The 24,476-nt window shown below is 37.2% G+C and overlaps 1 protein-coding gene across 2 annotated transcripts in view; it reads right to left on the bottom strand.

Annotated features, from left to right (window-relative positions):
- ppp1r14c.L (protein phosphatase 1 regulatory inhibitor subunit 14C L homeolog) overlaps positions 1-24,476 on the bottom strand; it is a 53,946-nt gene that overhangs the window by 3,364 nt on the left and 26,106 nt on the right. For both annotated transcript variants that reach the window (NM_001094427.1, XM_041562256.1), the window contains 2 exon segments: positions 1,838-1,870; positions 9,082-9,165. In NM_001094427.1, the coding sequence (NP_001087896.1) occupies positions 1,838-1,870; positions 9,082-9,165 (117 nt within the window).

Raw genomic sequence — 24,476 nt, 5'->3', positions numbered from 1 at the left:
AAAATGTAATGTATAAAGGCTGGAGTGACTGGATGTCTAACATAATAGCCAGAACACTACTTCCGCAGAGTTAGAGAGCTGAAAGGCAAGAAGTTGGATACTGGCTATTATATTAGACAATCCAGCCTTTATACATTACATTTTTGCCTAACTAACTATATTAGAAACATTTTTTATTTTGCACAGCTTATCTATTTACCCAGTTTTTATTTGTACACTGAACTGTTCCTTTAAGGTAAGAAGTTCCAAATTAAGGAAAGATCTGTTATCCAGAAAACCTCAGATCCTGAGCATTCTGTATAACAGGTCGATAATGCTTTATTTCTGTCCTAAAATGGTGGGTTAAAGGTAAAGTGATATATAGTACCCAAAAATGATTGAGAGTAGAGAAAGGCACAGTTTCATGAGGTCTGAGAAGCCAGGAAGTAGAACACTTTCAAGAATCATGAAGTTGTTCAGCAAGGCACACTTCTGCATATAATTTAAGGACTTTGGCCATAAAATATTTCAGTCTATGCTTTGTGTCTTGATGCAGAAGTTTCACATACCAAAAACTATATAGAGAACATAGAAGGTGAGCACAAGTGTTTTGTTTTTGTTTGTTTTTGCATTGGGTTGAGGAGCATGAACTGGAAGGAATATTTTTTTTCATGTAAAAATCATGTAACAAATTAAATTCATGAATTTAAAATTTCGTTTAGAACAGGAAATTGAAAATAGAGCTTAAAAGGGAAATTTTATAGGATTTTAGGTTGAGAGTTCACATCCTCATGCCTCACGAGGAAACTTCGGGCGACTTCGGAATAGCGCTGCGTGTGCCATGCCGCAGGCGACTTTTCATTATAGCTGGCACAAGACAGAGGGAAGGCGTTCAGGGAGATTGATCGCCGCAAAGACGAGGCGATTAGTCCCCAGACGGCTAAATCTCCCCGAATCGCCCAGTGTGCCCCTTAAAGAAAGTTATGGTATGTGCCCCTGGCAATCATGCTCTATTTTACCCTTAATAACTATGCCCTTAGATGTATTTAAAGGGGGCAAGTAAAAAATTTTCACATCAGTACCTCTAAATGAGACCTTATAATTATGTTTTTTTAGTTGTTTTTATGGTGGTATCCTGTATCTTGTATCTGTGGCATGGACAGCTTATCACCAGCAGGAGGAGCAGCTCTTTACTCTTCCCTGACTTGCAGGCAGATAACAAACGCTCAGGGGTGCTTCGCCAATGAGGCAAGTTGAGGCTGTCGCCTGGTACTTTAAGAGCAAATTTCCGGGGGAGGGGGGGGCAGCAGCAACTGCTGCTGCCTCAGGTGGCGGAGGGGCCAGGATCGCCCCTGCAAACGCTGGTCTGAAGGCAAAGCTAGAAGCTGTCAGAATTTTCTGCCAATGCATTCTCTCCATAGCATCTCAGATTTGAAACTACATGATACATGACAGGAATTATACTTAACTGTTGTAGTACTGGTCTCTTCTTTAAATAACACACTTAAAGGGGTGGTTCACATTCAAGATAACTTTTAGTATGTTAAAGAATGACCACATTTTCAATTGGACTTCAATAGCTTTTTTAATTATTCTCCACCATCTGCCACATGCAACAACTTGTACAACATGGGGTTCTTTCATAGAGGATGCACAAAAGTGTGCTACTAAATAAAGGCAATGTTTTACAAATTGTAACTAGCCGTTAAATGTAAAGTGTTTAATAATGTATGTAAAATGACAATAATGGCTTCATCATTCAAAATGACAGGATGGTAGCATCTCTGATTTTAGATCATCAGATAAAACATTAGTTATGGTGAAAGACACATTTAAATTATAAAAAAAAAAAAAGTACCTCTGTTGGTTTGTAGCAGTCTACTAATGATTCCTATAAAGGAAAAGAAAAATATTAGCATAATTATAAAATGTAAATACCAAAAAAAAGTAACTTTCTGATATACATTAATTACACATTAATTACACACGGTTGTGTCGATCTGTTTGAATTCTTTGCACTCCTGGCTGTGATTTATGATACAATGCTGTAAATAAAAGCTAATTATGGAGAACTAAACCCCCCACAGTGAAAAACCCCCAATCTCTGCTCCTTCCCCACATTAATTACAAGTAAAAATGTCCCTGTTTGTAAAGCTGACCAATAAATGAAGAGTAGCACAGAAAAGTTCACATGCACCATTTTCTGTATCCTTTTTGGATCAATTCACCGACACGGAGGTTGCGGGCACATGCGTAGTTGAAGTTACAGGTAAGATTTTAAGGGGATGAAACAACAAAAAAATAAAATCCCATTTTTACTTTCTGGAAATAAACCTAGCACCAATTTACTTTACTTAAAAAAAAATTGTAACCTTTTTATAAAAAACCTGATAGTATGCAACGAAATTCCCCCTTCGTTTTACTTAATCTGATTGCTGCGGATAAAGGAGCAGTGTTTTTAATAAAAACAGTACAGATTTTTTAATTGAGTTATATTGGAGATAGGTTTCTTTTTCAGTAAAGAAAGTAAAAATGGGATTTTATTTTTTTACCTTTACACCCACTTAAATATCTGCCTGTGGCCATGCACTGCCAGTGTACTGGTGAGGTCACTCTAGGGCAAATGATTGGATTATACCTGGGTATTCAGAGGCCCACTGGATGAGGAAAGCATCAACACACCAATCTAGTCCTCATTCAACTGGAATCCTAAACCTACCTGATTGATATCCGTCCACTTGTCAGTAGTCACATGGGGGATAATACCCAAGGGACCCGTGGGTCGGTCCGCCCGACACATGCACAAGGAATTCAGGCCGTGGGTGGGTTTGGGCCAAGCTCTTCCTGATGGTTATCCGCCCGCGACCTAAGTATGCGCTGCTTCTGGTGGCGTCAATTTATAGATGTGTGCCTGACAGCCCCTTCCGTGATGTCAGAGATAGGGGCGGGTGCAGACCAGCAGTTTAGGGTCGACCCACACATCACTACTGGTCAGGTAAGCCCACTGGAGGGCTCATAGAAGCATTTAAGAGCCTGTGTATAGCCACCTTTAGTCTAAAGGTGGCCATAGACGCACAGATAATATTGTACAGAACACATTTTCGTATGATATTAGGTGCATGTATAGTGGGAAACGAGCCGACAGTTATCGGCAGAAGACTTGGATATCGGTCGTCTCGTCGATCGGGCAGGATGGGAAATTTTCCATTGTTACTGCTGAAATGTCAGATACAGGTAAGATTCTATTGTTTCTACCTATATATCTGATGATTCAGCTCTACACATGTGTATTGAAATGAACTTTTCCAAGAAAGATCGTAATTGTTACGTCTATGGCCACCTTAACAAAGGATGCCTGTGAACTACATGTAAGATGACATTGTGGCACTACTTCAGAAATTCCCCAAGAATTTATTTACTTGGGGATGCCTGACACATTGGTACCCCCAGTGAATTCAACGTTCCCTGTTCTTCAAGCCATTCTGTTTCCTTAAACTAATGGGAAAATTGAAAACATTAACAAGGCATTACCTGAATTAAGGGGAGCATTTTATCTATCCTTTTATAAAGCGCATGATCGGCTGTTTGTAATGGGCTACTTCCAAGGTCCCAATGCATGGTGGTAACTCATGAAGGAATTACAACTGAGCTTATTTTAGACCCATTTTTACACCTTTTCTTTGCGAAAAACATTTATTTTCACCTTTATAAACATGTCCCAAAGTCTCTTACACCTTGCTTTTGTTTCCCCTTTTGTTCAAAATGTGTTTTCACTCTTGACACTCTTTTATTCTTATAAATCAAGTCATTAACAAAAGTTCTGTGTGTGTTATATGTGTTATACCTTGCTTATTTTGTTCAACATGACCTATTTTTTGTACAATGACATTAAATTGAGTGGGTTGCATATTAAAAGTGTGACAGTGCTTATCTATGCATTTAACAAGAACTTATTAGTAAGAGTGGGATAGTGTAACCAAAACAGATCAGCAAATACGTCACACTGATGATTTGCAGCAAGGTTAAGTAGGGTTACCAAATCAGTTTCTATTGTAATAAGGCTAACTACAGGCAATGAAATGCAATTTGTTTCATTACTTTTTACAATTCAAAACCCATATCCTTTAGAAGTGAAACTTGTGTCTGATGTTGCACTCAGATATGTTATAGCAACGTGAATAGAAGCTGCTAAATCACTTGCCTTAGTAAATCCAATTCATAGGCATATAATATGGTAAATATCTGTTTCTATAAATGAAATTATGCAGAAAAGAGAGTCTGTTCCCATAGAAAGGTATTCCCTTTTACTTTGCAGTCCATTAAAACTAGGGATGTACCGAATCCAGGATTCGGCCTATTTTTCATTGGGCCGGATCTTTCTGCCAGGCTGAATTGAATCCAAATCCTAATTTGCATTTGTCACAAAACAAGGAAGTAAAAAAAATATTTCCCCTTCCCACCCCTAATTTCCATATGCATTTGCAATTTAGGATTCGGATTTGGTTCGGTATTCGGCCGAATCTTTCACGAAGGATTCAGGGGTTCGGCCAAATCCAAAATAGTGGATTCGGTGCATCCCTAATTAAAACAAATTGGCAATAATTTGGTGCAGCAGTTTGAACTGTTGCCTTGCAGGACTGGGTTGTTGGATTCAGTCACAACCTGGACAATATGGGGTCTATTTAATAATGTTTCTATTTCGCTTGTTTCTCTGAGTCATATTTTTTTATCACTTAAAATAGTGGAACCCAGGAAAATGTGTAATTTATTAACTGTAAAAATCAAGAAAAAACTCTATTACAGAATTCCGCCATCTAAAAACTGTCAAGGTCACCTAGAAGTCAATGGGATTTGTCCTTTTCAAAGTGTGAAATCTTGCTTTTTATAGAGGTTTTCAGGGTTTTTTTCATTTGTATTTGCACAAAAAATGTGAGGATTTTTAGTATTTGTATTAGTTCTGCATTTTTCTCTTTTAATAAATGACTTGCCATTCATGGTTTTAATTGTGATTTCTAAAACCACTAAAACAAGAATGTTGCTAATGTTGTGTGGGTCTCCTCTAGATGTAGATTAGTCTAGTTTCCTCCAGGTCCTTCTGCCCAATACCTTTTCATCTCTCATGGGCTGGATATTTCCCTCTCCACCAGCACTTGTGATACAGTAAATAATTACTGGGGAGATAATATCTGGCTACATGTAAAAAGGGAAATACTTAACTTCCTGGATGTACAGAGCAGAAAGTACGCCAAGGGGGCTGGGGTAAAAGTGGGATGCTTTCAGGTAGGTCAGGAGGAGAGGATGAATATGCAAAAATAATTTAATATTCACACTTATAATGCCTACGGGAACAGTGTTTGGGAAACTGTTAAATGTAGTTCAGCAGGAAATGGAAGAACTTCATTTTTTAGACAGTTTTACAGAACATGATCTGTACTGAGGAATAAATATCCCAATATGTATTTCTGGGATGAATTGGGTGTTTCTTTCACAATGCTCAGCTGTGTGGCTAACAGCTTCAGTTTTCCGCTTGCCCTTGGATTTATTGCTACAGAATTTAATATGCATCTCCAGTGGTGATAGGCTAATTGAATAACTCCATGTTTAAGGGTTAGTATCATTCATAAATGTGTGGAACAAAAGAATATTGCACAGAAATTGTCAGTATGCAACAGAGACTATATACGGTATAAGGACTAAGCTAGAGTGGCTGTTGGGAATGGACAGTGACCCTCTATTGTACTTCAATGCTTGAGGTATAATTACTTTAAACTTTAACACTTTTTTTTAAAGGACAAGGAACCCTTTAAAACAAGTGAATGTAAAATTGATGAGAGTGCTATTCCAAGAACTTTTGCAATTTACATTCATGATTTATTTTTAAATGTAAGACATTAAGGGATGACATTATAGAATAGATTAATGTTGTTACAACAGAGCCAGCTGCTGGTCAGTTTCTGACCACCAAGTAGTCGAGGTCTGATACATTAGAAACCTCAGATAACTTTTCTCACATGTTTTCTAACAAGAATAATATCAGACCAGCCTTTTTTCTTTCTCCTGACAACTTCCTTGATCAGCAGGTCGAGCTGTTGTAGCAAAATTAATTTATAGTAACAGTTCATGCATCCCTTAATATCTTGGAATTAAAAAATAATAATGAATGTAAATTGCAAAATTGCTTAGAAAAGCACTCTCATTAATTTTATATTCACTTATTTATAGGTTTACTTATCATTTAAAGCTTCACAATTTATGAGGCAGAGGCATTCCATGTGGACCCCTGACTCTGCACCCAAGAATGTTATATCTAAGGCAACTATAGCAAACCCTAGCACGCTGAAGGAAAGTTACCAAGCTCTTCAACCCTTCCTGTTATAAATGAAGTAGGAATATTGCTTATTTGAAACTGCAAAAAGAGCATTATTGTATAGTTGCTGGCTATATGCTATTGCATACTGGGAAATAGAAGTTTCAGCATTAAAGAGGGAGGTAATTTATTCCACCAGCTCTCTAGTAATTATACAGCTCTATTTTCAAACTGCAGTAAATGTATTATACTTTTTGAAGGGTTGTATCCAGTCTGTAACTGCTGAGTGTTACAGCTCCTTATGACTTTCTCCCACTTAGTCACATACTGACCCCTTGTTTTGGATCACTGCACAGAGTTGTGACCGTTTAATGGTTTACAGATCTAGCAATATCTTTTTTATTTACAGGCCTACTAAGTACTTCAGATTCTGTATGAAATGTATATTCTTGCAGCCGTGCCTGTTTCAGGAAGCACAAATGCTACAATAACAACAAAACACTAAATACAGTAGTTAAGTAACAATAGCCACTAACAAAACTATTCTCTGGCATGGAACCTTCTTAAAGCGAACACATTTTCTAACATGTGTGGACATCTTTTTCAAACATTCTTATAGAAACTCATTTCTACTTTTATCAAGGCAACATTCAGGCAAAGGGATCCTAGGCAATTTGAAATTTCCTTTCTTATCAACCATACATATTGTATTTGTGTGTGTGCTGCACATTTCCCAATAGCAGCATGTTTTCTATGATTTACAATCACTAGGGCTACTGATTTGTGGCTCAAATGTTTGCAAGTTACTACCTCAGGATATTAAAGAGGCGGTCCACCTTTAAGTTAACTTTTAGGGGCCGATTCACTAACTTCGAGTGAAGGATTCGAAGTTAAAAAACTTCGAATTTCGAAGGTTTTTTTGGGCTACTTCGACCATCGAATGGGCTACTTCGATCTTCGACTATGAATCGAAGGATTCGAAGTAAAAATCGTTCGACTATTCAACCATTCGATAGTCGAAGTACTGTCTCTATAAAAAAAACTTCTAACCCCTAGTTCGCCATTTAAAAGCTACCGAAGTCAATGTTAGCCTATGGGGAAGGTCCCCATAGGCTTGGCTAACTTTTTTTGATCGAAGGATATTCCTTCGATTGTTGGATTTAAATCCTTTGAATCGTTCGATTCGTAGGATTTTATCGTTCGATCGAAGGAATTATCCTTCGATCGAACTATCTGCGCTAAATCCTTCGACTTCGATATTTAAAAGTCGAAGGATTTTAATTCCTAGTCGAATATCGAGCGTTAATTAACACTCGATATTCGACCCTTAGTGAATCGGCCCCCAAATGTTATAGAACGGCTATTTCTAAGCAGCTCTTCAACTGGCATTTTTTCTTTTTTATAGTTTTTAAATTATTTGTCTTCTTCTTTTTTATAGTTTTTAAATTATTTGTCTTCTTTCCAGTTTTCAATGGGGGTCACTGACCCCATCTAAAAACAAATGCTCTGTAAGGCTACAAATGTATTGTTCTTGCTACTTATTATTACTCGTCTTTCTATTCAGGCCTCTCCTATTCATATTCCAGTCTCTTATTCATATCAATGCAGGGTTGCTAGGGTTATTTACATACTATTCTAAATACAAAAAAAAAAAAGCATAAGATTCCATTGTTCCTGGGTACAGTAATATTTCTGCAGGCAACTGTAGGTCAAGGGGTTTATATTTTTATGTGGCAGATTATGTGTGTGAATGTCACTGGAAACTTTTTCCAGTGAAATACTGCTTATGGATGAAATAGAATAAATTCTCTAGTATGTAGGCACCAGTGAGTAATACCAACTTTCTCCAGTAAAAGCCTTTATTATCTATTTAAGACCAGAACCACTTTTCCTATTTAAATGCAGACCGTGACAGCATATTTTCCCACGAAATGGTAAATATTTTATATTGATGGAAAAATAATATACAAATTTAATTGCAGACATTTCAAGGATGCAGACTATGGAAAGCCCTGGGTTGGAAAAAAAACATGATTCAAAGAAGGCTTTTAACCAAAACAAAAGTGTAGTTTTGACTGATTTTTAAGATTTTTAGATTTTTCAGATTTTCACCAAAAACTCCTCTCTGACTTAAGATATATTTGAATGGTTTATAAGACAGAAAAGCTTTGTTTCTTTCCCTTGTTTACGGCAATGGCACATGGGGTGTAATCAACCCCATTCCCCAGGGACAACCACTGTGGTTAAAACACTCTGCCAGCAGCTGATCCTATTGAATGAGAAAGACTCTGTCTATGGCACTCATAGGTGCTTCATATACATTATAGCACAACAGGCAGTGCATTTCCTATTTATCAGAATTAGAAGCATCTCCTATAAGCTAAAAACTTTACGGCCCCACAGACCACCCTAAGAGGACGGCTGTGGTCATTGAACCACCTTGTGCACCTTTGTCCTTAAATCATACACTTTTTATAAGACCAGGCATATTCCATTCAATTTTATGGGACAAAGTTTACCAGCTTTACTACTGAAATGCCTTTAGTCTACATGTTCTCTCTCTGCATTGAAGAAAAGGATATGACACAATTTTGAGCTGCAATTTTTCAGTGTTTGTCATTTACTAATGTATTCTGTCCATCCCAAATTGTAATAGTCAAAATCCACATGTAAGGCAGAACGAAAGCTAGTCCTATTCTGGAGGCATCAGGATAAATTTGAGTTCACACAACCAAAGAAGCGTTTAATAAGAGAAAAGGGAGAATATTAATGTGTAATAAAAATCTATTTTTTACCTGTAATTTAAGAATTCTTTCTTCCTCACTAGATGCTTCTAGTAGATCATCAATGTCTATTTCCACTTCTGGCATCTCCTCTTCCTAGGGAAAACAAATATATAGAGATTATATTAGATATTATAGATCATAATACAACAAAATACTAACAGAACCTTGGAATATACACAATGTGGAGAAAACAAATGTACAAAACCAGTTTTGCCATACAGAAAGAAGAAATCCTGCCTAAATAATCCTTAACACTTAACAATACTTAACATGTATTTATTTATTATAACATTTTTTTATTTAACATGTAACTTTTTTCAGCTAATTGAAATCTGAACTCCACAAAGTGGAAAATGCAAGTCTGGGAGGAAGTGGACCCTATGGTTTTCCATTTTTTTCATCAACATTTGTGCTCCTAAAACAAAAGTCGGATCAGCAGTTACATTACAGAGCAGCTTTTTTCAAGAAATTTGAGAAGTTTTTAAGTCATCACCTCTATAAGCTCATTCACTGCAAATATTTCCACGATTCTCCATATTTTCAGCTGCAACCTACTACAGATAATCTGTGTTATCTTTTGATGACAGTCTGTTCTCACTATTTCAAACTTTGCATCCATTACTCTTAAATATACAAAACGGTACAGCAACCAAAAACAAAACTCCATAATAATATCCCATTGGCCAGACTACCCACTTTGCCAAAAACCCACACCATTTGTTTTAGAGGACTTCTAAGAGCTCTTTTTGGAGCTTGAATAATCAAGGCCCCATTAACCGTGGTATCTGTCTACAATTGTATATGTTGATGCAAATACTACAATTTGTAAATGCTTAAGACAAGATATGCCTTATGCTTGTTGGTGTTCGACTACCTTACATACAACAGCAATAAAATGATTAGAGCTTTTGAAAACTATTCATTTGACAGAACAAAGAGAAGACAACAGTTCAAAATACAAAATGCATTACAATAAATGCTAACCAAGCACCCTTGTAAAGCTGCATACGGTAGCCATTGTGTTTATTCTATACCAAGTCCTAGTGTGGAGCTAAACATACATGAATTCTTGAGTGTTCCTACGTCTACACAGATCAGATACAAAATCGAGTATAAAAACAAGTACTGTAGGAGAAGAAAGCAGCCACAAAACATGAAGAGAGTTTGTAAATTAGACAATGAGGCTTTTCACAGAGCAATGCAAAAAAAGAGGGGGCGTGGGGAAAACTTTAAACTGTATTGAAGAATGAACAATAATTTCTGCAAAGGCAGACTAAAAGGTTACAGTGAATAGCGTGAGAGGGGGAGACCCTGAATCTTCCTGAAAATCTGTGTGACCTGCAAATAAACACACAATTTGGCCTGCACAATAAATGCATGGAGCTCCATGGGAAAAGAAATCTAGAGGCTGAACATTTATAAAAATGATATACCCCTGCTATGGCACCAGCAAGTGTCTTTGTGCACATTTCTCTATATTATGTTCAAAATTACCAGCTAATAACCTTCTGCCAGCATGTTAGAGTGAGACAATTTCCCCTCTTAAACCAGATTATAAATAGAAGCATTCAGAAGAAAAAGCATGGCATGTTGCAAGCGTTTTTCCACTCTGATCTTTTCCTTTGTGATGAAATTTGATAAAGAAAATTAGTCCTGCCTCTCACTCACATTTCAATATGGAAAACCAAAAAAATCAAAGCAATTTTAAACTATTCTCATGTGCGGGAAATTAAAAGGGCAATTAAACTTTACTAATAATTTTTTTTTTTTACTTGTTTAATCTATGCTAACCCGGAATAGATCGACCATTGCAGTGTAAGAAATCCTAATAACAATGTGCAACCCAAAAATTCATTAAAGGAAAACGATACCCCCAAAATTAATATTTAAGCAACAGATAGTTTATATCATATTAAGTGGCATATTAAAAAATCTTATCAAACTGGAATATATATTTAAGTAAATATTGCCCTTTTACATCTCTTGCCTTGAACCACCATTTTGTGATGGTCAGTGTGCTGTCTCAGAGATCACCTGACCAGAAATACTACAACTCTAAGGGGCACATTTACTAAGGGTCGAATATCGAGGGTTAATTAACCCTCGATATTCAACCCTCGAAGTAAAATCCTTCGTCTTCGAATATCGAAGTCGAAGGATTTACCGCGAATAGGGAATATGGATTTACCGCGAAGGATTTTAATCCATCGATCAAAAAAAGCTTAGAAACCTTATGGGGAAGGTCCCCATAGGCTAACATTGATGCTCGATAGGTAAGTAGGTAGTCAAATTTTTTTTAAAGAGACAGTATTTCGACTATCGAATGGTCGCATAGTCGAATGATTTTTAGTACGAATCATTTGATTCAAAGTCATAGTCGAAGGTCGAAGTAGCCTATTCGATGGTCGAAGTACCCCCGAATCCTTCGAGCTTAGTAAATGTGCCCCCAGCTGTAACAGGAAGAAGTGTGGAAGCAAAAGACAGAACTCTGTCTGTTAATTGGCTCATGTGACCTAACATGTATGGTTTGTTGGGTTTGTTTGTGTGCACTGTGAATCATACGTTTCCAGGGGGCGGCCCTTATTTTTTAAAATGGCAGTTTTCTATTTAAGATAACCCAGTGGCACATATGACTAAAAAGTATATTATTATGAAAATGGTTTATTTACATAAAGCAGGGATTTACATATGAGCTGTTTTATGCAATATCTTTGTTTTAACCCACACCAAAACAGTCCACACCCAGCCTGACATTTGCCTGCAATATTTATACCCGACCCCCATGCACCACCCACCCAATGATGTCAGAAGTATTCACGCTACTTGTGGACATGTTATCAGAAGGGGTAAAATTATGGGGGTGCAGGGTTTGGGCCATGTACCTCTATAAACTAATGATAAAGCAGCTGAAAAATAGGATTTGTTGGAAGTGCACTATTTGAAAATATGCCCCTTTAATAAATAACAAAATTCATTCGAAAATGCATATGTCTAGAACTCTAAAATAAATCCTCCATCAGTCATTCCTGCACAGATTATTTAAGTATAGGGTTAAAATTATATAACCACATGATAACCCCCATCTCCAATTGGGAGAAATGTCAACTTGACCCTAGAGAAAAAAAATGTAAACCTATTTTTATCCTTCTACAAGTACCTTCTAGTCACCATCACTGAGCAATGCACCAGCACATTTCTGTGAGACTACTGAAAGGTTAGGGATGCTTGCTGTTTCCCACGATTATCAACATAGTATTTGGTAATCCTCAACAATCTGCGGTAATCCTTACTATTTTTTATCACAGTCACTTAGCAGCAGCAAACAAACTGCTGCATGTGCCACGGGATTAAAGGATACAGTAAAGCAAACAGTGGATTTTAGGTATGTGACCCATGACAAACATCAATCAAAGTATGAAATACAGATTACTTATTTAAGTAAAGCAGGAGACACAGCCAGATTAACATATATTCTCTTGTTCCAGCAGTGGAGTGACTATATAAATTATAGAAATCATGCATTTATATGAATTTGCTACTTTACAGTAACAACTAAATATAATATTTTTTATCAGTGCATGAAAACAGCAGCTCTCCAGTTGGCAATTTCAGCAACCTGGTTGCTAAGGTCCAAATTTCCCTAACAACCATGCACTGATTTGAGAAAGAGACTGAAATATGAATAGGAGAGGGCCCGGATAGAAAGATAAGCAATAACAAGTAGCAATAACAATAAATATGTAGCCTTACACAGAATTTGTTTTTGAAATGGGGTCAGTGACCACCATTTGAAAGCTGGAAAGAGTCAGAAGATGGTGGCAAATTACTTAGAATTGGGCATTCTATAACAAACTAAAAGTTAACTTAAAAGTGAACCACCCTTTTATATGCTGGCTATTTATGCCCTGTATAGCGGTGCTACAACAGATTGCACATCTTAGTGGTTCTGGACAATACCCAGATGGAGCCTTCAGAGTTTCTACTACTAAAAACATATGCCATACTTATGGTGATGCCGATTCTCCACAATGGCAAGACAGTTCCTTGGGATTTTGCATTGTTACGTTTTTGGTGGTCTCCTGGTATGTTATAATAAGCCTTAGGGTCCACAGGAAATAAATTGTGATTTTTTTATGTATATATAGTGCTAACATATTCTGCAGCTCTTGAAAGAGATTATATATCATTCATATCAGTCACTGTTCCATATTCACACACACACACACACACACACTAGGATTTTTATCCCTTTTGTTCATCTTTGAGTCAACTCATAGTATACTGTAGAAAGGGATATCCTGAGACAATTTGCAATTGGTTTTCATTTTTTATTATTTGTGTTTTTTTTTTAGTTGTTTAGCTTTTTTTTCCCATCAGTTCTCCAGTTTGCTATTTCAGCAATCTAATTCTGTAATATGAATGGGAGAGGCAGTGTCGGGTCAGCCTGGGCAGACGCCCTAGGCAGCCTCATCGGTTTGGAGCGCCCCACAGTGGTGTGCATGTGCAAAAGGAGGCCCGGACTAGGGGGTAGGAGAAGCAGAGAAGGTCCATGCCTAGCGCCCCCCCCCCCAAGCTTGCACCCTAGGCATGTGCCTACTCTGCCTACCCCTAGTTCCGGCCCGGAAGAGAGGGCCTGAATAGAAAAGCGAGTAATTAAAATAATAATGAATTTGTAGCCTTACACAGCATACGCCTTTTTATATGGGGTCAGTAACCCCCATTGAAAGTTGAACATTGGGAAGAGTCAAAAGAAGAAGGCTAATAATTTAAAAACTACGTATAAAAAATAAATAATGACCAATTGAAAAGTTGTTTAGAATTGGCCATTCTATAACATACTGTAAATTAACTTAAAGGTGACCCCCCTTTAACTAGTCCCTGGATAAACTTTGCACAAAGAATGTTAATTTGAATAACCTTGTATTTTTTACATCACATCACAGTGCTTACTATGAAAGAAATGCTTTTCACATCTTAAGATGAACCCACTTTCCTAATAACTGACTTCCTATCCTGGACTGGCCAGGACACTCCCAAATGATTTGGGTTTACGTCACCTTTAATTGTACAAGTGAAGTTAAAATGTATATGGCCCCTCAGGAGAGACTGAAGCTGCAGTGATATGGTAACGCTCAATGCACCCCATTTTCATCATACTAATTAAAAACTATCATTGAAGGAGGGTGCTTTCCCAACTGTAAAATTGTAGGTTATATATATGTGCCACTAGTGTTGTCTACTGAGAAAGAGACAGGAGGGGTTAAAAGAGGAAGGAAGTGAAGGGAGCATGCTCTTTTACCTTGACCAGCTCCCACCTGCCCTCCCAAGAAAAAAGGGGTAGTTGGTTAAGGGGGGAGTGTTAGCATAATGTCGCAGTGGGAGGAAGCCAATGAGAGTGATATCAAAGTGATGGAAGGAGCATGAGTTACAGAGGAAAGCCACACCTAGGAAGGACAGCAGGTGGGCCCCTCGCTATTGGGTACAATTCTTTGCAGCCTTCAGCGACTATCAGATGTTAAAGGGATACTGTCATGGGAAAAAATTTTTTTTTTCAAAACGCATCAGTTAATAATGCTACTCCAGCAGACTTCTGCACTGAAATCCATTTCTCAAAAGAGCAAACAGATTTTTTTATATTCAATTTTGAAATCTGGCATGGGGTAGACATTTTGTCAATTTCCCAGCTGCCCCTGGTCATGTGACTTGTGCCTGCACTTTAGGAGAGAAATGCTTTCTGGCAGGCTGCTGTTTTTCCTTCTCAATGTAACTGAATGTGTCTCAGTGGGACATGTGTTTTTACTATTGAGTGTTGTTCTCAGATCTACCAGGCAGCTGTTATCTTGTGTTAGGGAGCTGTTATCTGGTTACCTTCCCATTGTTCTTTTGTTTGGCTGCTGGAAAAAGGGAGGGGGTGATATCACTCTAACTTGCAGTACAGCAGTAAAGCGTGAAGTTTATCAGAGCACATGTCACATGGGGCAGCTGGGAAATTGACAATATGTCTAGCCCCATGTCAGATTTCAAAATTGAATATAAAAAGATCTGTTTGCTCTTTTGAGAAATGGGTTTCAGTGAAGAATTCTGGAGCAGCACTATTAACTGATTCATTTTGGGAAAAAAAAAATTCCCATGACAGTATCCCTTTAAGTAAGTTAATTGTTAAATATTTGATAAATGTGATGGTACATTGCCCTACTCTCATGTTTTTGGTTTATGTTGATCCTTATTCATGTGATTTAATAAATAAGCTGCTGACTTTTTCACCCAAGATATCAGATGTGGTTGGTCTGTTAGTTAAGGAAAGGGGGGGCAAAACTTGGTGTTGTTGGGAGGGGCCTGTCAGATTGACGCTGCCCCTGTCATGTGACACAAACTATAAGCTATGTTTTCAAAATATACAGATATAGAGAGCTTTTAAATAAGGCATATGCATACATATAGGGCTGTAAACCCAGTAAAGCATTATGATATATATGGCTGTCTACATTTATAAGTACAGTATTCTTCAATTCAGCTATTTCCACTGCATTTAATTCCAGAGATATTGATACTAAAATACATCTCTGAAATTAAATGCAGTGGAAATAGTTGAATTGAAGAATACTGTACTTATAAATGTGGACAGCCTAAATCTAAGTGCTTTTGCACAAGTGACTGGATGCCATGAAACTTTAAATCACAACTTATGCCATTTTAGCACTTATTTCAGTAAAAGGACAAGGAAAGTTAAACTAAAGAAGTAAGCTAGAAATGTTGTACATTATGTTTTGGGTTTTTGTACCAGCCCCAGGCAATCAAAACCCTTTAGCAGTAAAGATATGTGTCTCCAAAGATGCCCCAGTAGCTCCCCATCTTCTTTTCTGCTGATTCGCTGCACATGCTCTGTGCTGTTACTGAGCTTATGGACCGACTCACAATATACAGTAAACATAGAATATAAATGTAACAGTATGAGGCTAATAAGTAATGAATACAGATAATTACTGCATGGCAGCACAGAAACCAGTGCAATTAGCATCAGAATTTAATAATCAGCCCTGTAGCATCAGTTTATATTACAGGCCAACCTAATTTTCTGCTTGATAATTTGCGACAACCCCTAAGCTTAGCTTCTCAACAGCTGCTCAGAGCTCACTGAGCATGTGAGTGTCGCAGACACTTTCCAAGATGGTGACAAGTTTGAAGTCCTGGATCATTGCTGCTATTGACATCTGAAACTTTAGGCTGCTGCAATAAGTTCAGTATATAAAACATGGCATTTTTATCCCTATTCATTTTTAGGGTTTAGTTCTCCTTTAAGGTCATACCCACATAAACTAGACACTGTGAGCAAATTCCTGATGGATATTGAGTACCATTTCACAGCCATTTACACTTTGTGACGCATATGAAACAGACCATACTCTCCTATCATTACTTAAATGACAATGCAACAAGGAACTTGCCTCACATATTATCCAGTTTAATAAGCATTCATTATACAGTGGTTTGCACCTACAGCTTTGGTCATTATATTCATCATAGGTCCATTAAGTTTGGTAGAAAATGATTTAATAATTGACTTGTCCAAAGTCACCAATGGAATGCTAACCTGCTTATATTACGGCAATTTAACCAGTACATTAGAGGTTAGTTGGAAACAGGGCTCAGTTACAAAGCAAGTGCAAAGTGCTTATGTAAAAGTCAGGTGCAATTTTTCACTCTTTTTTTAACCAACAATTCAATTTCTCCTGGATTTTCATGAATCTCGTGCAATTTGCAGTGCACTAATGAGGCATTAATGGACTTGAGTACTGAGTACTGAAATTAGGAATCCAAAACTGAATTGGCCCTCCCCACATGAAATGATGGTAATCAAGCATGTCCGATAGCCAGCACACTTGAATATTCGAGAATTATTATACCCCGAACCTGGAAATAGCTCAAATCCAAAAATACACCACCCAAAATGGCCGAGCTTTTGTAGAAGTCAATGACAGAGGTCCCTTGAACTACTTGAAGTGGTTAACATCCTGCTTGATGCTCCAAGTTTTTATCGGAGGATTATACCTGAAAACGCGAATGATATGAGCGATTCGAATATTTTTTTTTGGCTGAAAGCTCTATCAATTCGTGTTTTTGGGGTTGTGTGACTCAAACTCACAGAATCTGGTTTCTCGCATTTGAGTTTTTCTTTATGTAAGATACCATCCAAGTTTCGAGTTCATTCGTGGTTAAAAAAAACCCTCTAACACTTGACATTTGATAAATAACCCCCTTAATCATAGGCTCTGAGCCAATGATTAAGTGTCCCTCTGTGATAAGAAACGGTATATTTTTAATCATAATGTAAAATAAAAGTCTACTTTATTTAAAAAATTGACTCCTGGATTCTACAATTTTGAGGTTCCGGATTGCTGTCTGCCTGTCACTATTATTGCCAGTGATTTACTCCCTATGGCTCCCATAATACCTGCTTTCTCCCCCATTGCTCTCTCTTTATGTGAAAGGGCTCAAACCCTTTCCTAACACTTCCAAAACTTGCACCAGGAGCGCTTTCATTGTTGGTAGAGAGATGAATTTTCATACTTTGATATTATTCTTTAAACTACTGCCGCCACTGTAGATGACCTCCTTTAGGTCCTTATGCAGCTGCACATTAATGGCCGTTAAACCACTGCTATCCTCCTGAACTGGCTCTCATGTAATAGTTTCATCTGCAGCACTTCTATCTTGCAGTCAAAATAGTTTTAGTGAGCAAAACGGCGCACGGAAGAGGAGAAAGAAAACTATAGTGACTATAACTTGTCTTTGGATAAAAGATTATTGAATGGAAGTCAATAATAAAAGATTATTGAATCGAATCAGAGAGCTGAGATCAGACAGCCAAGAAATGTGTGCAATGCTGGAAAAGGGCAGAACACTCATTTCATCTGTCACTTGGAGGCACAAGAGAAATGCAAGCAGACTCCCCAAATGAACTGCTGTATCAGGCAGATAGAGAAGTAAAACGTGAAATATCAGCACGTTTTTTGGGCTGGGCTCAAAAAGCCAACACAGCAGGCCACCCAGCAACCCATGTGTGCTTAGCATAGATAATAACATTTCAGTAAAAAAAAAAATCTTTAGACTCATTTCTTCATTAACTGCTCCAGTATGTAATTTACTGATCCAGGAAATAACTTCCTAAATTTCACAGCAATCTAGCTTAGTGACTTAAAGAAGTATGCCAAACTTCCCTGATTTTAATATTCTCCCAATAAAATATAAATAAATCTAAATAAATATTGAGGAAACATTAACCCCACCTAATGATGTGTATATTATGTACAGGTATGGGATCTGTTATCCAAAATGGTCGGGACCTGGGGCTTTCCAGAAAACAGATATATCCATGATTTGTATCTCCATACTTTAAGTCTACTATAAAATCATGTAAACGTTAAATAAACCCAATAGGCTGGTTTTGCTTCCAAGAAGAATTAATTATATCTTAGTTTGGATCAAGTACAAGTTATCATTTTATTATTATAGAGAAAAAGGAAATCATTTTTAAATATTTAATTATTTGTATAAAATGGAGTCTATGGGAGACAGCCTTTCTGGAATTCAGAGCTTTCTGGATAATGGATTTCCAGATAACGGATCCCATACCTGTATATTAAACCATGCGCAAGAAAGAATCTGACAATATGAATAGCTGAAATGTCATTGTAAATTCTCTTGTTAAAGAAGAATCTAGAAAGCATATTAAAAAAAACTAAACAGTTTCTACTGGGAATAGGGTTTTGCTGTCAAGTAATACCAGTATATAGCAAGCCAGCAATCTAGGCTGGATTTGTGTTTCAGTAAGAATAGTAAGTAAGAAAGTAAAAAAAATACACATTAAGACAAGCAGTCAATAAAATGTACATACACCCACCAATAAAACAGGCAATTATATGTCTGCAGGCTAAAAGGGCAATTAGAAACAGAACACTGTCATTTAGTTTTTTCAGATGGTTAATTAGGACTAGTAAAAGCCGAATCATATAAATATGTCCAGATGCACTAGTAAAAATACATTCTGTAAGATTTACTGTTTTTTTATACTTTCAACAGTGCTTTTATAATTACTGGGACACTTTAATAAACTCATACTAAGCAATTTAGTCTGCACAATTTTATCTGTTATTCATTCATTTAATAATAAATTATGTTTTCCCCAGGCTTTACATACCAGCATATTACAACAGGTGTATACATTAAGCTAAGGAACAATCCAATAATATCTGTAGACTGTAGTCTATTATTCTTTGCACAGAATCTGTGCTGTAACAAATACAAGGTTTCATTTATCTCCAGTAAAAGCCAGGCTACTAAACAACCATTTAAAAGAATGAATGAGTGTTAAATGTTTATGCCTCGGCAGGTTTTAGCTGGAGTATTTTTGGATTCTGTCTTTTAGAAGCATTGTGGAATAATAAATCTTAAAAAAATGTTTTTACTAAAACTACCCTTGAAAAACTTGAATTGTTCAGGGGAAAATACAATTTGACCCTAAATAGCTCCCTCAATGGCATGCTATTTGTGAAGGGGCATCTGTAAGATAGCAAAAGAAAACAGCAAAGGCAGCAAATCCAGTGCATTGTTAAGACACTTAAAGGAGAACTAAACCCTAAATATAATGAACTTATTGCACCAGCCTAAAGTTTCAGCTTGTCAATAGCAGCAATGATCCAGGACTTCAAACTTGTCACAGGGGGTCACCATCTTGGAAAGTGTCTGTGACACTCACATGCTCAGTGGGCTCTGAGCAGCAGTTGAGAAGCTAAGATTAGGGGTTGTCACAAATTATCAAGCAGAAAATCAGGTTGGCCTATAATATAAGATGATACTACAGGGCTGATTTTTAAATTCTGATGCTAATTGCACTGATTTCTGTGCTGCCATGCAGTAATTATCTGTGTTAATTACTAATCAGCCTTATATTGTGACATTTCTATTCTATGTGTACTGTATATTGTGAGTGGGTCCCTAAGCTCAGTAAGTGACAGCAGCACAGAGCATGTGCAGTGAATCAGCAGAAAAGAAGATGGGGAGCTACTGAGGCATCTTTGGAGACAAAGGGCTGTGGTTGCCTTGGGCTGGTACAGAAGCCCAAAACATAATGTACAACATTTCTAGACTACTTCTTTAGTTAGGCTTTAGTTCTCCTTTAAAGGCACAGTCACATCCAGTAACAATTACTGGGGCTGTTCGGTGATGATGGTTATGTTGTAGTTAAGAAAGACACTTAAGTAGTATTTGAGATACGTAAATCTAAAGGTGACATGGTGGAACTTTACTCTCAAATCTCAAAACAAGTGGTGGCTCCTTGTCACCTCTTAATATTTTTTGCCCAAAATACTGACACATTGCTCTGAAACAGCAAAGCAAGCAGAGCTCAGTGATCTGCCCACAGCACATTTCCAAAAGGTCTGCATGATAACAGATGACAAAGGAAAAATGTTATCGCCCAACCAACAGCAGTGCTTAAAATGCCCCATGTGTTACATGCCTAAGGCAGAAAGTACAATTTAAAAATAGGAATAAGTTGTTTGCTTTTAACATGTATGAAACATATGGCAAATTTCTGCTCTCACAATGACTCATGGTGAAGATGTGAATGCTGTCAATAAACTAAAGCTCTATGAGGCATGGCCTTGAATTTCATATTCTTTTCCTATACATTATCTAGTCATATTTTCAGTTATTTAATGTGAATAGAATCATTTGTGTAAAAAAAACAGACACGCATTGGTGATCCAACCTAAAAGTGTCAAATGTTGTTATCAGCAAGACTCCATGATAAAACTGATGTCACACTAGGAGTTTTCATTGCTAAATTCGTCTCAAGCTGAAGAGTGACGATCATAACCCCTTTTCACACTTTCATTCGAATGGAAAATACACAGCATTTGGCATTTCCAGCAATACTCTGACAGCCCTGCCATCTTTCAGCGGCAGTACATTTTAATGAAAGGACCACAGCCACCACAAGCACAATAACTCATGCACAAAATACTATGTATACAGTGAAATAGTTAAATATTAATGAACTGCTTGTTGTTAAAAATATTCAATGAAATCCCATGACAATAAAAAAGGCAATAGACATTTGAAAATCTGATCTGCTTGTACATGTATGTGTATTTACATATCTGCATGTATTAATTGACAAAGTGACCAAAATGCAGTTGTGTCTAGGGATACTTAGGGAACTTTGCATGCACTAATGTCAAGGGAAGGGATCAGTTTTGTTCAAAATTCATGGGGTGCCTCAACCCAGTTTGCAGGTTCCCCATTCTTTCTCATTCGCATTCAAAATCAAAAATTAGCTACATGCGGGCATGCAGCTAATATAATAAGTACCACTTAATCAGCAGCCATGTACCATACATGATAGAGACCCTAGTTTGCCTTCCAGGTTCCCTAAACTGTACTTTCTCCTCCTGTATTTCCAGAAAACAGTGCATGTGTGTTGTCCTGACTCTGGGTACAGGTAGCATAGTGCTGGTCCAACCCAAGAGGAAAAAGGCTACGTAGAAGAAAATTTTGGAGGTAAATAGGGACAAATAAATGAAGGCTATATTGCTTTGTATTGTTTTAATGAAACAATCTAACATTTCATCTTTTCTAAAACCTATAAATTCACTTGTGATGACGATAATAATAAATTCAGATCTACCAGACATGGCAATATAACAAGTAACGTAGTCTGCCCAAGAGTTGATGAGTAAATTTCCCCTGCAGTTATAGCCTCACTTTGATGTTTGCAGATCCCCATGCTTTGTTTCTTTACACCTGTCATGGGCATGTAATCCACTGCACACAACATAGTCTATGAATATAGTCTAATCAATTATCATGCTTTAGTTTTCTTTTAACAGCTGCCCCTTGATCCTTATTCCTGCCGTAGGTGTATCAAAGACTTTACAGTAGTTACTGTATCACCACATAAAGACAGTTTGCATCTGCTGCAGTTTACTAAAAACAAGGACACGTTGTAAGTATTTATGTTAGCGTCTAGGCACACTGGATGGAGTATTTTTCAGAGAACAGTCTTAAGGTGATGCAGTCTTTTCCTCTCATAAAGTGGCCATACATTGTCTAAAAAATTGGCCAAACATTGATTGAGCATGTTTAAAAATCCCATCGGGGAGAGGTCTGCATCAGCCTTGACACCCTGCATTCCAGTCCTTGGACTGGATCAGAAGAGCCCAATGGCTAAACTATAGATAAAATGATGGCAAGTTTTAGGACCCTATTATAATCATTTGCTGGCCGTTCTGTACTAATATAGCTCTGCTGTATTTTGCAGTGCTTTACAAAGAATACATCATTCCTGCCCCAGTGAAGATTATAATCTAAGGTCCCTAAAAACACTGCGGTGAATTTGTTTAGGAACCAATTAACCTGCCTTTATGTTTTTGAATAGTTGGAAGAAAATGAAATACGCAAGAAGAAACCTAGAGACACAGATCAAACAAATTCCTGTCAGAAAGTGCCCAAGCTAAAATAGAACCTAGAACCAGAGCTAACCATGGCGCCATCGTGCTGCCAGCTTTATGTCATCAACGGGTGTTGAAAGAAGCAGTGTAAACTAGCCAAAATACTATCACACTAGTAAGAGTTGAAGTAGCATTAGATTAGGTATATGCTTATAGTGGGGGGGATTATAATTTATTGGGGGAACTATTGTTAAAATGAAAATGTAATGTAAGCAAGACATTTTCTAAATATAATCAATGAAAAATTCTGACCTGTTTCTGAAATAATCAGGTTACTCTTCACTCTCCCTCTCTTCATACAAGAGTTGGGAGTCTGATTTTGAATGGCAGTTAGATTAAATATATATTTTAGGGGTCTCCTTTTAATTAAAAAATATGTATCAGAGGTCAATCTTTTGAAATCACCAGAAATCCTGTCTTTCTACATACAAGATTTGTGCCAAAGTTAAGTTATTTTGTTAGATTTTGTTTGTGCTGGAAAAGGTTTGTGCCTAGAAGATTGAATATTGAATCTGTCAATGAAAATCTGACAGCCAACTCCTGCATATAAGAGCGACTGAAGAGAGAATGATAGCGGTAGAGAAGAGGCTAAGAGAGGGATAGTTAAGTGTAACTTGGTTATTTCAGAAACAGTACACGGGATTTTTTAATGGATTATATTTAGAAAGTTTCTAATTTCTATTGATGCACCGAATCCAAGATTCAGTTCGGGATTCGGTCAGGATTCTGCCTTTTCCAACAGGATTCGGAATCGGGTGAATCCTTCTGCCAGGCTGAACTGAATCCGAATTTGCATATGCAAATTAGGGGCGGGGAGGGAAATCGCGTGACTTTTTGTCACAAAATACAAAAAAAAGTAAAAAATGTTTCCCCTTTCCACCCCTAATTTGCATATGCAAATTAGGAGCTGGTTCAGTATACGGCCGAATCTTTCGTGAAGGACTCATTTCATTATGAAATGTATATTACATTTTCATTTTGTGATTGTTCCCCTTTAACATACTCTTGTATAACAAAATATTTGCCAACCTATAGCATTTTGGTCAGAGGTATGTATTCAGGTGATATGAGAGTGTCACTTAAAATATTCAACCAACAGAGTTCCAATGACAGTGTTTTTGTCAATACTTCCCTGTTTACCTGCATCATTTGGGCAGCTGATCACATCATGGTTAATTTCCCTATACAGAGGCTCAGATTACATTTTCCTCATAGGAATATTTAGCATCTGTCTTTACCTTAATTAAAGGTCATTTTACAAATTCCACTCAAAGTCACATGACCAATTTTCCAGCCACCTAAACAAATAGCAAACAGTTAAACAGTTTAAAATGCAAACTACACCCATCCAGAAACGTAGTCTTAGCAGCTAGATATTGAATAACCTTAGTATGGCATGTGAACAGATAAATAAATATTATTATTATAATAATAATAATAAAATAGCATCAGTGGAGGAAGATTAGACAGAAATATCAATATAGCTTGCTGTCCATGACATGAGGCCCAGACAGGACTACATTCCTGAATAACAATCACACTGCTTTGCTATTGTACATACCAAGTGTGCCCATTATATATCTTGTTACATGCTCATTATATACACATGGCATGTTACGTTTAATAGGTTTGTAAGGAACCCGCATTACAGTTGGTGATTAAGACCCAATGGGGCTCATTTATCAACGCCCATGGGCAGTTACCTATAGCAACCAATCAGCGATTAGCTTTTTAAAGCCAGCTGCAAGTAGAACAATAAATGCAGCAATCTGATTGGTTGCCATGGGTTACTGCCCATGGGCAAATTTGCCCAGTGTTGATAAATGACCCCCACTCATTTTTAATACTTTTCAATGTAACTAATTTATTACTCAAATCATGTTAGTCCCCTAT

Source organism: Xenopus laevis, chromosome 5L (genome assembly GCF_017654675.1).
Source record: "Xenopus laevis strain J_2021 chromosome 5L, Xenopus_laevis_v10.1, whole genome shotgun sequence".
Classification (NCBI taxonomy): domain Eukaryota; kingdom Metazoa; phylum Chordata; class Amphibia; order Anura; family Pipidae; genus Xenopus; species Xenopus laevis.
The sequence above is the reverse complement of the archived record's forward strand: the minus strand, read 5'-3'. Positions and strand labels throughout refer to the sequence as shown.